At 44.6% G+C, this 14,476-nt stretch overlaps 1 protein-coding gene across 14 annotated transcripts in view; it reads right to left on the bottom strand.

Annotated features, from left to right (window-relative positions):
* Positions 1-14,476, bottom strand: part of ARHGAP26 (Rho GTPase activating protein 26) — a 327,103-nt gene that overhangs the window by 156,668 nt on the left and 155,959 nt on the right. For 13 of the 14 annotated variants that reach the window (XR_012160231.2, XR_012160232.2, XR_012160233.2 and 10 more), the window contains 2 exons: positions 4,498-4,563; positions 3,108-3,182 (listed from right to left, as the gene is read on the bottom strand). Coding sequence is in view for 7 of the 14 variants with exons in the window: in XM_073355711.2 (XP_073211812.1) it covers positions 3,108-3,182; positions 4,498-4,563 (141 nt within the window). In the remaining 7 variants the exon portion in view is untranslated. The remainder of the gene's footprint in view (positions 1-3,107; positions 3,183-4,497; positions 4,564-14,476) is intronic. The other variant, XM_073355710.2, reaches the window with a different exon arrangement.

Raw genomic sequence — 14,476 nt, 5'->3', positions numbered from 1 at the left:
AAAAGACCGGGGGGGGGGGGGGGGAGAGGAGCAGAGCTCAGTTTGGCAGTGCCTTTACAGAGAGCTTGTGTCAGCCTGGAGGCTGGAACTCAGCAAAGATACTCCCCTTGGGTTCTGTTGTTAATATGAGGAGGTCAAGACATGCCCTTTTCCAGCCAGACAATAACAATATTGAAGATCAACAGGGATTAAAACAAATTGCAACCTACTTGGGTGACACCCCTAATCTTCTAGCCTGCCAGCAAGCTTAGGGCTCATTGCTATGCTTCAGACATCAGCAGCTAATGAAGACATGGCAGGCAAGACACAAACACTGACTATATCACCACATTGTGAGGCATGAAGCCAAAGACGGAGTGTCTTCAGCTACTAAGGAGATGATGTTTTTGGATGGTGGCCAAAACTCTTGATTCCTCTCAGCACTAAAGAACCCACAAAGGACCAAATCCAGCTATCTGTTACAGCCAGGGAACCTTATACTGAAACAGATATATTTGAGAGAGCGGAACCGAGGCCATGATTTGGCCCACTGTGTGGAGCCAGTAATTCCAAATGCTTTGATAGTTCTTAATACATGCATTCTGGTTAAAAAAACTAAACAAAAAACCAGAGGTCCTGGCATATCAGATCAGATTGTGCGGTAGGTGCACCCAAAGTAGAAGCTTATGTTTGCCAGTGGCCAGTACCTAATGCTTTTTTGAGCCAGGCTGGCAAACATATGACCCATGAGATCGATCCAACCCAGATGATATAGTTACAGGGCCCATACGGAGAATCTGTGATAAACTTTCGTTAAAACAATAGCCTTTATGGCTGCAGAGATAAACTTCCAAATGTGAACAGAGTGTGACTGATGCAGTGGTGTCTGCCTTAGTCTGCAGAGAGCCTGGAACAATGACGTGCAAGTGTGACCGCCTCTGTCCCCGTTAACCTCATTGGACTATCAACTTTAAAGCGTGATTACGAAATTTCAGTGTCAACATTAAACAAGTTAATCACTGATCACTTTAGTACACAGGGTTGGAAATTGGAGTTGCTGCAAGGAGGAAATGCAGAGGGGAAAAAACAGAGGAGGATCAAAGATTGAGAAGGGGGAGAGAAATCAAGAGAGGACAATAGAGTGGACAGAGCGGCAGTCCAAAGGGTAGAAAGCATAGTAGTCCCAAGGGGAGCAGATTTTCCAGCGAGTGATGAATGTGACACTAAGGCACTGAACAAATAACTAAAATATTCAGTTACAGACATCTAGTAGTTAGAGACATATCCTAATTCATATTGGCCTACCAGGCACTAAACAGCATGAGATGGGGTTAGAATGCTACCACTGTTTACAACTGTTTACAACTTTTCTTAAGTGTTTTTTTTCATGCATGTCTAGGGTGCTTGGAGCTCTGGATGGGTATTTTTCCCTATGGAGTTATTAGAGCTAAAGCAATAAATGAAATTCTAAATGCAACTGAAACAGGGCTGAAAATCACATGCTTCAACTTACAGCAGGTTACCTCTTTGGAAATCCATGTGGAAACGTCCTCCTGTCATGGCTTCATTTCAGATTCCAGAGCGGGAAAAAAAGCACAGAACTGCTCTCTTGTGTGAGCAGCTGTATCTGTTCTAAGTTCTGATGCACTTTTGCATTGATATATCAACCTGCCCATGCAACGCTTTGGCTCCTGTTGCACATTGCTACTGCCACATGAACAGGGCCAGCAAAAGGGGTAGGTGGCACAGGTGACTGCCTGAGACAGCAGATTTTCAATGCATAGTGAAGTGAGGAATGCCCCTACCTTGATCCCGAAGAGTCACTCCCACACGCTTGCAGGGGCAGCAGCACTAAGTGTGGGTCAGCCATGGACTGCAGATACTGCTGCTGGTAGGATGTGAATGGGATTGAGGGACTTGCAACCCCTGAGTTTTGTGGCAGAGCACAGAGTGGAGAGACAATGCCCCCCACCTTGATACATTAAATGAAATTTTGGGGCCCAGCTGGGTCTGCTTTGACCTCTGAGGTACTGAATCTCACTATTCAGTTGTGCTTGCTAGGAGGTCTTCAGTGTTCAAAACACCCAGGATTTGTAGCTCTCCATACTTCACAGAGAGAGCAATGGAATTGTGAAGGCAGAAGGCAGACTGCAATGCAGAGGGGCTTAGCACAAAGTTGAAACCGGGAAGGAGATGGTGACACATTATCAGGCTGTTCAGCATACACAGAGAGAGGAATAGTAGCCTTGAACTTCCAACAGGAAAAATCTTTCTGAGGTGGGAGGGACGTCTGAAGGCCTGACTAGGACTCTGTCTCAAGTGGACATTCTCAAACACTGGGCTGAACCTCGTTGGTCAGACAGAGAGCCCTAACATGTCAGCCCCTTTTGCCCTTCCCTTTAGCATATTCATCTACAGGTAAAGAAGCTCTTCCAGGAGGGAGTCTATTGAAAAACCAGATGAAATTATGGAACAGTCACTGCCCCCCATAATCCCACAGCAGCTAAGCCCACCACATACACTTGCTATCCCCATCCAGTTAATTTACACTATTCGCTTCACACTCTGACCAACTGTTAGGATGGCTGTGTCGAAGTCTGACCGACAACAGGGTTCTTTTATGACCTGCTATGGGAGGAAGTTAAAAACAAGAAAGTGGATGGGGGAGGGCTAAAATAACTCTGCTAGTAGTAAACATAGCTGGACAGGAAAATTAGATCTAAAGGGAGAGCAACTAGAACCATGAGCAACATGAAATAGAGACAAAACTACTGGAGACAAGAACAGAGGGAGCATGTGGCAGGTATAGGAATAAAAGCTAACATACGGTTCAACTATTTTTCTGAAGGTTACAGGCTGCATTTGGGAAGACTGCCAAGATTTGCAAAGCATACGAGTGTGGCACAAGCAACAGACCAGGTGAAATAAAAGCCCCTTTAAAGTGAATGCCCTACACAATTCCTAGTGTTCCAATCCCCACACTCTCCTGACCCCTCACAGAACATGTTAATGAGAATTCATTTCCCAAAGTGGAATTCCCACCCCAGGTTCTGGTATTTCGACGACAGCCTCCGTCATCAGGGCTGGTAATAAGCTGCTTCCCTCTAATGTGGATTTGAGACACTTACCCATTAAGATACTCAATAGCTTTTGAACTCTGGAGTTTACTCCAACAATTCGGTAGAGCCCTTGCTCATTGATCCCTGGAAAAATAAAGAGGTTACTTAATTAGGGGAATGTTAAAAGATTAACATTTCTTTCATTTCCTTGGCTTTGCTAATAGCTGCAGTAATTAAAACTTCCACCAGCTGCATGCAACACTCTCAGCCTGGCTGTTCTAGAAAGGGTTGAGATTTGGTTCTGACGTCTGGGTTTTTATGTATTTATTACGAAGTGTTGTCTCCTGATCAGCTCAGGAATCAGAAGATGGTGGTGGACAACAGAAAGCAAGGAAGCACCAGACACAAATATTTGATTGGCAACAGGCAAGTGGGTGGGTGCGCTGAGGAGTCTGATGTTGGTCAGGGACCGTGTCTTTCCATGTGTCAGCAGAGTGTGCAGCACAATGTGATTCTGATCCAAAGTAAGGCTTATGGTAGTACAGAAATAAATAATAAAGGACAAACAACACAGATCTACTTTGCTGTTACAGACACTAGTCAAAGGACCTGACTAACTGGAACTGAATGTTCCTCCAGTCTTACTGAAGGGAATGAGAGTTGAGGGCATTTTGACCTTTGCAGGTCTAAATAAATGTATTGGCTTTGTTTGCCTTTTTTAAACCAGGGTTTTCATCACAGCCAGCATGTTATTTGAACAGAGTTTGTACCACGGACAGCAGGAAAATCTCAATAATGCAAACTATTTTTCTTCATTTAGGGCGTTGCAAAACTTCACCAGCCTGCAGCTCTTCAGTAACCACCGCATACTCTATGTCCTTAGGATATGAGCCTCAGCAGCACTGCAGTATGGCAAATACTCAGTTCCTAACATCACCCAATGTTCTGAATTCCCTTACAGGTAGGAAGGAGAACAATGGGCTGGGACTCAGGAGACCTGGGTTCAAGTCTGGATCAGCTACAGATTTCCTGTGAGACCAATGGGCAAGTCACTTTCTCTTACCTGTGCCCACCCCACCTGTAAAATGGGGATTTCTCTACTTTACAGGGGTATTGAGAATAAAATTCATATTTGTTTGAGAGGTGCGCACATTAAATTATACCCAAAATTAGATTTCAAATTAAATTCCGCTCCCAATTTTAAAAATCTAGCCCAACATTTCTTTGTTTATCCTTCAGTTCCTGAGATCTGCTTAACACCTGTGTTCTCCAGTTATTCAAGCTAAAGTACATGGCCAGCTAGGACATCTGTGCCAGCCTATAATGAGGTATATCAAACATGAGACTCTGAGGGTTAATAAGTCATTTCTGTGCACAAAAAGAGAAGGTAAACACAGACAATGCTAAAAACAGATGCAAGACCTTCCCTAAAAAAAGGGCATCTGGTGAACTACTATACCTCTTGTTTCGACAGCATGTATGCATTTCCTGATAATGCTGAATCCAATATTATCCAACTGAGCAGCTGAAAGGAAAGAAAAAAACTGATAAAACACTTAGCCAATGGGGACGATTTCACAATGAGCATTCCATTCATCCAACAGAATCATCTCCAAGATTGAAACAGATATTGTATTGCTTTTTAAAAAATAATTTGGGGGGGGATAAATTTGGTGTCCACAAAAGAGAAAGACTAACGCACTAGCTTTCTTCAGAAACAATGCAGGCAAGTACATACATACATACATGCTCATACATCTCATTTCAAACCCCCATGCTGTTCCAATCCTGGGGCTACACACAGCTCTGCCAATGCACTTCACTTTCAACCTGCAGCACCCCCTCCAATTCTAGTACCAGTTCCCTGCAGAGATGCAGGTTTGTGCTTGTTCACGACATTCATTCAGGACCAGGATGCTATCTCCTGTATGGGACTTCTGGCTGGGAGGTCTGTCAGTCTCTCTCATTTGCCACAAGCCACATTATTTCAGATGACCAGTCTCTAAACATTCCACGAGTCCCCTACTTCGCCTCCTACGTGAGTTATTTCCTTCCTACTCTCCATCCAGCTGAAACATGATCACTGTTGCTGGAGGGGTGACTTTACCTTGAGGGTTTCCTCCTGTGTCAGACTTCTGTCTGCCTAGATATGTAGGGGGATTGGTTCTTTTGACTAAATTTCATGTTTTGCTTATTTTATTTTTTTAATTGTATGATAAGGTTGGTGCGTTTTGATTGATGCCCTATAAAATGTGCTAAATAAGCAACTGGAGAAGGAAGAAAGGTGACCAAGGGCAGACTGGAAGGTAACAACTGGAAGAGGCTGGAGGAGAAAAATAGGAGTGGGGATGAAGGGAGAATGGAAGGAGGATGGAAAATGGGAGGTGAAGGTATGTAGCAGTGAGTGTTACCCAGTGAAGAGAGACTGGAGGGATGGAGTCCTTTGGCAATGGAAGAAGGGAACAGATGATGGGGGTATGTATCTGAATTGCTGGCTGAAACAACGAAGGGCTCAAAACTCTTTAAAGCAATGTTTTCCAAACTGCACCCCATGGCCCACTGCGCAGTTGGTAGTGATCCAAGAAGCCACATGGTGCTGAGAGATTAGAGTACAAGGAGACTTTGCCCAAGGAGGAGAAAACACCTATCACCTTAAAGACACTACATAATACTTCCCTAACACGGTAAGTAAGCATTGCGAGTTGACCTAGGGAGGAGAATGGTTCAAGCAAATCACAAAGAGGTGGAGATGTTTCCTCAAGACACAATCTATCGAGATGTGTCCCATGCTACAAAAAAAGTTTGAGAACCCGTGACATAAACCAGCAAGAGAGATCTTGCACTGTGATTGGTTGGTTCTCCTTCACCATCTAGGAGGGAACACAGCCAACTCTAGTCATGACTGACCCACACAGGATTCAAAAACTAACCTACTCCCCTGATGAACCACCTTGCATCCTAGGAGCATTATATTATTCAAGCAAACACCTTTGAGTCCCAGGCTGTAAAATGCCCAATTAAAAAGGTTTTCCCCTTGTGGCTCGCACACAATACAACAGATTTCCCTCCCTCCTTTGCAGACTTGCACAGTGGAAGTAGAATCCTTTCTTCTATTAGTGCTAATGAAATATTTATTCTGTGCAAATTAGGATGTCCTAAAGGAATCCAACTCTTGAGCCTGAGAAGAGGATCTAAAAATTTCATACTAATGGAATATAACTCAATTAACTCGTGCTGTTGCAGTATTTCAAATTTAATTTAAACAAGTTACTAATACTTGTACCCAAATACCTGCCGGGATCCTGAGGGAATACTTATCCCTTAGTCAGCTCTCAGTCAGTACATGGGGCACACTGCCTCCAGTCAGCTGTTTGTCAAGGAAAATTACTTCTCTTATTTGCAGAGATTTGAGAAATATGCAGAAACTACCCTGAAAGTGCATTCAAGAGCGTGCAGAACTTTATGCACCCCCTAAAAGTCCCATTACAGAGGAAGCATGATCTAGTGTTTACAGGAATGAGAAGAAGTCAGGAGAAACGGGATTTATTCCCAACTCTACACAGACTTTGGACAAGTCATTTAACCTCTCTGTGCCTCAGCTGTCCCATCTGTGAAATGGGCAATAGAGTACTTCCCAACAGTGCCTCACAGAAGCGTTGTGAAACTGAATTCATTAATATTTTTAAGTGCTTTATGGTCTTTGGATGCAGGAGCAGAGAAAAGTACTATTTTATTTCCTCCTACATAAATACAGGTGAACATCAAATTTCAAAGACACAAAAAGGTACTATTTCTGGGCTCCCAGAGGAAAGTTTCAGAGTCCAGGAATCATGGCGGCTTCACAACAGGAGCAGTGCAATATTTTTCCTTTACCCCTCCCCTGACATTTGGTAATCCAAAAGCACATCGAACACACAGCTGATTCACAACAATAGGACAGTTTGTTGGTTGTCCGTAGCTTGCAAGGTGCAGCCCCCTTACTAGTCAATTTTACCTGTCACCCCAAGTCATCTGTTCATTTGTTTTAAAAGTTCTGTGCTGATACCATTACTAAAATGACGAATGGCAAGAGAAACAGAGACAATATCACTTCTCTAAATTTATTTTTCTAGGAAAACCTGCTGAAATGCTGAGCCAACACACACACGTTAAAGAATGCTCACATTACAGAACATTCACAATGGCTATGAAGTTTTACATGTCTTGCTAACTGCCATGGGTCCTTTAACAGCCCTGCTATTCCCCAGGAACAGATACAACGGATTATGTGGGGTACTGTGTTTTAGTTTAGGGTTTCAATAGAACAAATCAAAACAGAGCAAAGCTATTTAGGTCCACTTCCGACCTCTTCTGCCACACGACCCCACAAACCTTAGGCACTCAATATAGAATAAACTGGATATGGCAGGCCTACTACTACTTTGACAGTCTTTAACATAAGCAAATTATTTAAAAAAAACAGTTCCAGCAAAACCAGAGTGCCCGACTACTGATTAGGAGTGCCTTGGATTTCAGGTGCCCAACACTGCAAAAGGGGCCTGATTTTCAGAAGGGCCTCCCAAAATTACTGATCAAAATTTAGGTTGGAATGTTTTTTGCTGTCAGTATGGCCTACCCTGGATTCTCCCCAACCCCTCCAGGTGCTACTTTTCCCTGCTCCCCTGCAGCTTTAGTTAAGTTCCTTCCATGTTTGATATTGAGAACGTGAAGGTTACAAATGGGCATTCTCCCTCCTGCGCAGTTTATTCCAACTCCTGGAGATTCATCTTGAGCCCACTGCACCACTCAGTACTGACTGAGTTACAGCTAAAGGGATCATAGCAAGACCTTTTAACAGTGTTTGCCAAGACAGAGTGAGGAAGCAGGAGCAATCCTTCCATATGAAAGTGACAGAGTATAATCCTCCCCAAGCTGTTGAGTCAGCTCTTTATGCTCCTTGCTGAGCTCTGGATCAGGAAAGGTCAGGGATTTATTTGCAATCTTGGTATCCTTATGCTCTCCAGAAATATCTAATTAAATAAATATCCAGGCAGCCTTATTTATCCTTTAATTTGACTTTTAATGAGCACCATAAAAAGCTTGATTTCCACTCTCCCTCACAGAAGCTTCTTTTTATCTCTCTTGTTTACTCACTGACTTAGCTCAGAGATGACAGATCATAGCTGCATCTGGAACTACTAATGCCGTGATCCTCAACACCCACGCCATTCACCCTAGGCAGCTCCGTGATCTGCAGCACAAGGCTTCAGCTTGATTTTCCCCAAGTCAGCAGTCAATTCCCCCATTTAGAGTATTTTTGCTAACATCTGATGTTCTGGGAGTGGATGGAATGAGTGCGTGTGACTGAGAGTTTGTCTACATTACCGGCTGGATTGAGGGGCAGGGATCGATCCAGCGGGGCTCAATTTATCGTGTCTAGTATAGACGCAATTAATCGACTGGCAATCGCTCTATCATCGATTGTACTCCACCTCAACGAGAAGCGCAAGGGGAATCGATGGGAGAGTGTCTCCTGTCAACACGCCGCAGTGAAGACACTGTGGTAAGCAGATCTAAGTACGTCGACTTCAGCTACATTATTCATGTAGCTGAAGTTGCATAACTTAGACTGATCCCCCTCTGTAGTGTAGACCAGCCCTCAGTCTGTTGCATTTTGAGCTAGCACAGTGAGCTGCGGACAGGAGTTGGAGGCTAATGGCAGCAGAGAGAGTGATCCCTCCCATCTGCCTTGAATACACATGGTGGCCAGCATGCCTCTCAATTCTCTGTAATAAGGGGTGTTCCTCATCCCCATCCTATATTCTCTCGCTCATATTGTTATTTATTTCCATTAGAAGTGCAGAATTGCAAAGATGAAGATAACTGTCATTTACTAACAGAAACCGAGCTTCTGCTCTAATTATTCGTTCATTTTGAGCCTCCTATCTTGCGACTGGGCAGTGGCAGGCTGAGAGGTACAGTATGTGGAACCAAATTTCATGGGATGCGGCTTGCCTCGGTGTTTCCCTATGCCCCACTTCAGTGGATGGATGTGGGTCAAGCACACACACGTACAACAGTATTATTGTAGAAGTATTTCAATGCACAACTGACCAGAGTATCAAACCAAGATAGTATTCACACTATAATCTGGCATAGAGATATTTTAATCAACATTTGACAAGCACCACCATTATTCCAGCTTTTTTGCTAACTACTTATCCTGTTTTATGCAACATCTTGAACTACTCTAGTTGGGCCCGTCTCATCTTGAATTTTTGCCATGTACATTATTTCTATTTAATCCCTTAATTCCATCGTTCGATGCTGACACTGCAACTACCTGAGAATAGGGGAAGGGGGAAAATCAGCCTCAGGCTGATCTTGCTGAATCCAGACTTACAAATGTCACACCACACCAGCTACACAAGATCAAACAGATTCCTCTGCAGACATTATACAGCTTTGTGTTTTAGAGCAGAACAAAACAAAAACTATCTCAAAGAGTTTTACGGAATTAAACACCAACGGAGGGAGAGATAAATGAAGAAATGGAGACCAGGAAACACGAGATTTGTTTGTGTGATTTAAAAGATGAAGAACTGATGAGATGCCAAGATGACAGGGAAGAGGAGCTGCAAAGCAGAAGGCTCTCGCATTGAACACATTCTCACGGAAACTGGATGTAGGACAGAGATCAGGCCAGTGTGGGATAAGTGAAGGGAGTGAGGTGGTTTGTAGACAGCATAAGGTCTATGAAGAGTTTATAAAATTAAGGTGGACAATTTTGAACCAGATTCTGAAGTGAATGGGGAGCCAGTGGAATCAGAGAAGGAGGATGCAGTCATTCATCTTCTTCCTGTACCAAGTCCAAATGCCCTAGAGTATTTGTTTTCAGAGACTAGAGCAGGGCAGCAGAACATGACAGGTCTTCTGGATTTTGCTAACCAAGGAATTAAAATACACTTAGTGTTAGAAGTTCATTGAAATTCATTCCTCCACCCCAGACATCATTCCTCTCTCAAGTCACTCCCTTTACTCTCTAAGCAGAGCAGGATAAATTACTTTATAGGATGCTGGCCCCTCTGGCCACTCACTAGCTTATGACAGGTTTCAGAGTAACAGCCGTGTTAGTCTGTATTCGCAAAAAGAAAAGGAGTACTTGTGGCACCTTAGAGACTAACCAATTTATTTGAGCATGAGCTTTCGTGAGCTACAGCTCACTTCATCAGATGCATGCCGTGGAAACTGCAGCAGACTTTATATATACACAGAGAATATGAAAAAATACCTCCTCCCACCCCATTGTCCAGCTGGTAATAGCTTATCTAAAGTGATCATCAGGTGGGCCATTTCCAGCACAAATCCAGGTTTTCTCACCCTCCACCCCCCCACCCACAAATTCACTCTCCTGCTGGTGATAGCCCATCCAAAGTGACAACTCTTTACACAATGTGCATGATAATAAAGTTGGGCCATTTCCTGCACAAATCCAGGTTCTCTCACCCCCTCACCCCCCTCCCAAAAACCACACACACAAACTCACTTCCGATGGCTCCGTAAACTAAGACAGCAGCCAAGAAGCAGACTTCAGTACAACATCCTGGGTCTCAGACCACTGCAACTAGGGCAATAAAATAGCCTTGTTGGCTCTGGGAGTCAGGACTTAGACACAGACTCCACAGGAGCAATCAATCACTGAATCAATTTTAACATCATTGTAGGGAAGTTCCATACCCAGGATCACATGGCAAATAACCTAGCCAATGACCTAGTCTCTGGTGCTCCCTGTCCCTGGAATCAATTTGAACAGAGCTGGTCATATGTACAGTTCAATTCATACATGCTTTTTAAAGGGCACCAGACCACAGTTGTATCTTTGGACACATGAGCAGCTGCTTTAGTTTGGGTTACCATATGAAAAAAATCGGTTACCTACCTTTTGTAACTGTTGTTCTTTGAGATGTGTTGCTCACATCCATTCCATTCTAGGTATGCGCACGCCCACGCACCCCATCGTCGGAGACTTTTGCCTTAGCGGTATCTGTAGGGTCAGCTGTGGCACCCCCTTTAGTGCCGCACTCATGCGTCGGTATATTAGGTGCCGCTGACCCTACGCCCTCTCAGTTGTGTCTTGCCGGCAACTCCGACAGAGGGGCAGGAGGGCGGGTCATGGAATGGACGTGAGCAACACATCTCGAAGAACAACAGTTACAAGAGGTAGGTTACCGGTTTTTCTTATTCGAGTGCTTGTCAATGTCAATTACATTCTAGGCGACTCACAAGCAGTATCCTCGGAGGTGGGCTCGGAGTTCACAGTTTGGCAGCTAAAAGTACTAAGAAGGCTGTAAAAAAACCACTAATGCTCTTGCAATCTACAAGACAAGGCGTTCCAACCAACTGTCACAGGCAGTAAGAAGGAACTGAGAGCGCGTAGGGTTGGTGGCACTTAATATACCAATGCATGAGCACCACACCGCCGACCCTACGGATACTGCTAAGGCAAAAGTTTCTGACAACTGTGCATGTGAGCGCACACACACCTAGAATGGAATCGACATGAGCAAGCACACGAAAAAGAAGAATTGCCAGAGGTCGACTTAATAATATTTTACTTTTATGTACACACCTTTCACCTGAGGATCTCGGTGCACTTTACAAACACTAAATGCAGTCTGTGAAGTAGGCAAGCAGCCTTCTCCTCATTTTGCAGATGTGGCATGGCGAAGGAGAAGCTACTGAAAGACAGGCACCTTTGCCCAGGCCTTCCCAACTGATTCAATCCTAGATTCTCAGTGGACTAGCGAAGCTGCAGGCAGCAGAGGAACGTGGTGTTTGATCTCCTCTCGAATGCCTCAACTTAAGCTTTGAAAAGCACCCAGACACCTTGGTGAGAAGGGTCACTAAGGGTATGTCTACACTGCAATTGAAAACCCCTGGCTGGCCTACATCAGCTGACTCTGGCTCTCGTGGCTCAGGCTAAGATGCTGCTTAACTGTGGTGTAGACATTCAGGCTGGAACTGGAGCCTGAGCTCTGGGACCCTCTCCCCTTGCAGGGTCCCAGAACTCAGGCTCCAGCGGGTTCTGCAAATTCAACACTGCAATTAAACAGCCCCTTAGCCCAAGTCAGTTAACTTGGGCCAGCCCCGGGTGTTTAACTGCAGTGTAGACACACCCTACGTGGACTTACTACTGCTGTAACTAGTGACTTTCCCAAAGCTACACAAAGTCCGTGGCTGGGAATAGAAGCCAAGAGGAAACAAAGAATCAGCTAACCCACTCTCTTCCCCTTGAGAGTAAAAGTACACTGTCCCTACAATGCCACTAGTCCCTACCAGAGCCAGAATGGAGGTCTGGCTAGGACTTAGCCATACTGCCAACCAAATACTGGGATATTTACTCACACTGACACTGCACAAATGCACTCTGGGAGACATCTCAAGTACAAACGGTGCTATCAGACTAAGTTTTAATCTCTCTTCCCTTCAGCAGGGTCAGACACTCGTTTGTGTGGCACAGAGCCCCAAGCTGTAACCTACATAGTCCCTGAAAGAATCAGTAAAACCTTGGTTTGTCACTGTGTCCCTAAGGAACCAGCTATTAGTTTGAGAGGAGGCATGTCAATATATTGCAGCTCCAACTGAGTGAATTTAGAGACTGGCTGGGACAATGCAAGCGACACTAATTGTACCACTCAGAAGCAAGGCTAAGACAAAGTTAGCAGCACTGCACAGCCCACCTAGGTATCGAATTACCTGTAATTGCACCATCTTGTATCACTCACCACCTCTATAAAAAACAACACTGACAGGGATGTAAATCTTGCCTGGGAGAGGGGGGAAAAGTTGTGGGGAGAGGAGCGGGGGAGTGGGGTTGAAATCATTTTCTGTTTGTCAGCACCAGTGGCTGGCAAGGACAGAAAGGGAAGCCATGCCACCAGGCTGCTCGGTCCGCTGAATGTCAGACCTATCAGATGAAGGAGCTCAATGTCCAGAAGCAAGTCTGAAATTCCCCATTAGTGTGTATACCCTTTCTCAGATTCAGGAGGGGAAAACATTCTATTTATAAGCCGCACCGGGATCCCACAGCAACAAAGGCCTATGATCTCATGGGGCTTTCATCTTAGCCACCAGCTGCCTAAAAATGGCAACAGGACTCTCGTCCTCCTGCCCTCAACACTCCAGCCCTCCCTTAGCTCATGCCCTTAATAAAGCTGCCAGTGATCTGTTCAAAGAGTTAGACACCAGTGGGAGCTAAGGAAACAGACGGTGTGTAAATAAACTTGCCTGTGATAAGTGGCCCAAATGAATATAAAGGGTCCAGACTGCCCCTCAAGAGGGCTCCCCAGATTTATTGGGGCATTGTATATGGAGAGCCTAAGCCAGGCATTGCAGAGCCAGTGTAGGCTTTGCAAACTTAGTGTGCCTTAAACAAAGGGAATGATGGGGAATTAGAAAATGCAAGTGACCATGGAAAGCTTCCCAAGGACGTGTGACCTGAACTCTACCACTGGCAAGGTGCAGTGTGTTTTAAAAGTAATAATAAAAACTGCGATCATTTTGCAACCTGACCATTTACAAGAGGTTACAGGCCCAGGTTAAGGTTCTGACTGATCTTTGTTCTCTTCCTCCTGACAATCGACCTGTGCCTTATTTCGCCCAGCCATAAAATGGGTATATGAGCACTTTGAGCTCCTCTGAGGCAAAGTGTCATATAAAGACAAAGTATTACTCCTTTGCACAGCCCTCTGTGAACATGAAGCACTATGTCAGGGCTGGGTGTTCGTCATTTTGCTTTGCACGGAAACACAAAAATACCAAATGTGATTAAAAACCACATGCAGCCAATAACTAGAGATGAATTCATATCAGGAAAAGGGAGGCGGGGGAGTGGAGGAGCAAGAGCTGAGAGCAGCTGCAAAAAAAAAAAAAGCATTTACAAACCTTCCCTCACTTAGTGTCTATGTCCTACCACAGTGAGAGGAGCTTCCAGGCAACTGTGAAGACAGGTTCCTGTCCCAGAGAGCTTACAATTGAAATATTTACTTGTTTAAAAAGAAAGTGGGCTTCAGTGTGCCCAGTAACATTAGGTGCTCTTAAGAGCTTTGAATAGCTGCAATTTGGAGGATATCTATGCTAGCCCAAACCTATTGAAAACGGTCCAATTAAGCATTTTGAGACATAGGAGTTGAGAGGTGGGACAAGGTGGAGTTGCAACACCTAGGAGCAATGGGAGTACTCTTCTGAGTCCAGGAGGCATTGATTGTCTGGGCCAAGGAGTTAACAAGTCTTTAAGATCCATCTTTTGGGCTCTTTTTCAGAGATCTGACTGGGCAGGGTCTTCCCAGTGTATCTGTTGGCATTGGCTTGCTCCATAAGACTTTCACACAACATAGTCCGAGTCCTCTTTTGGCAAAAAGAAGGCTGGCCTACTGGGCCCTCCCATTGGTTGAGTTGGA

Source organism: Lepidochelys kempii, chromosome 8 (assembly GCF_965140285.1).
Source record: "Lepidochelys kempii isolate rLepKem1 chromosome 8, rLepKem1.hap1, whole genome shotgun sequence".
Lineage (NCBI taxonomy): Eukaryota > Metazoa > Chordata > Testudines > Cheloniidae > Lepidochelys > Lepidochelys kempii.
This window is presented reverse-complemented; position numbering and strand designations above follow the sequence as displayed.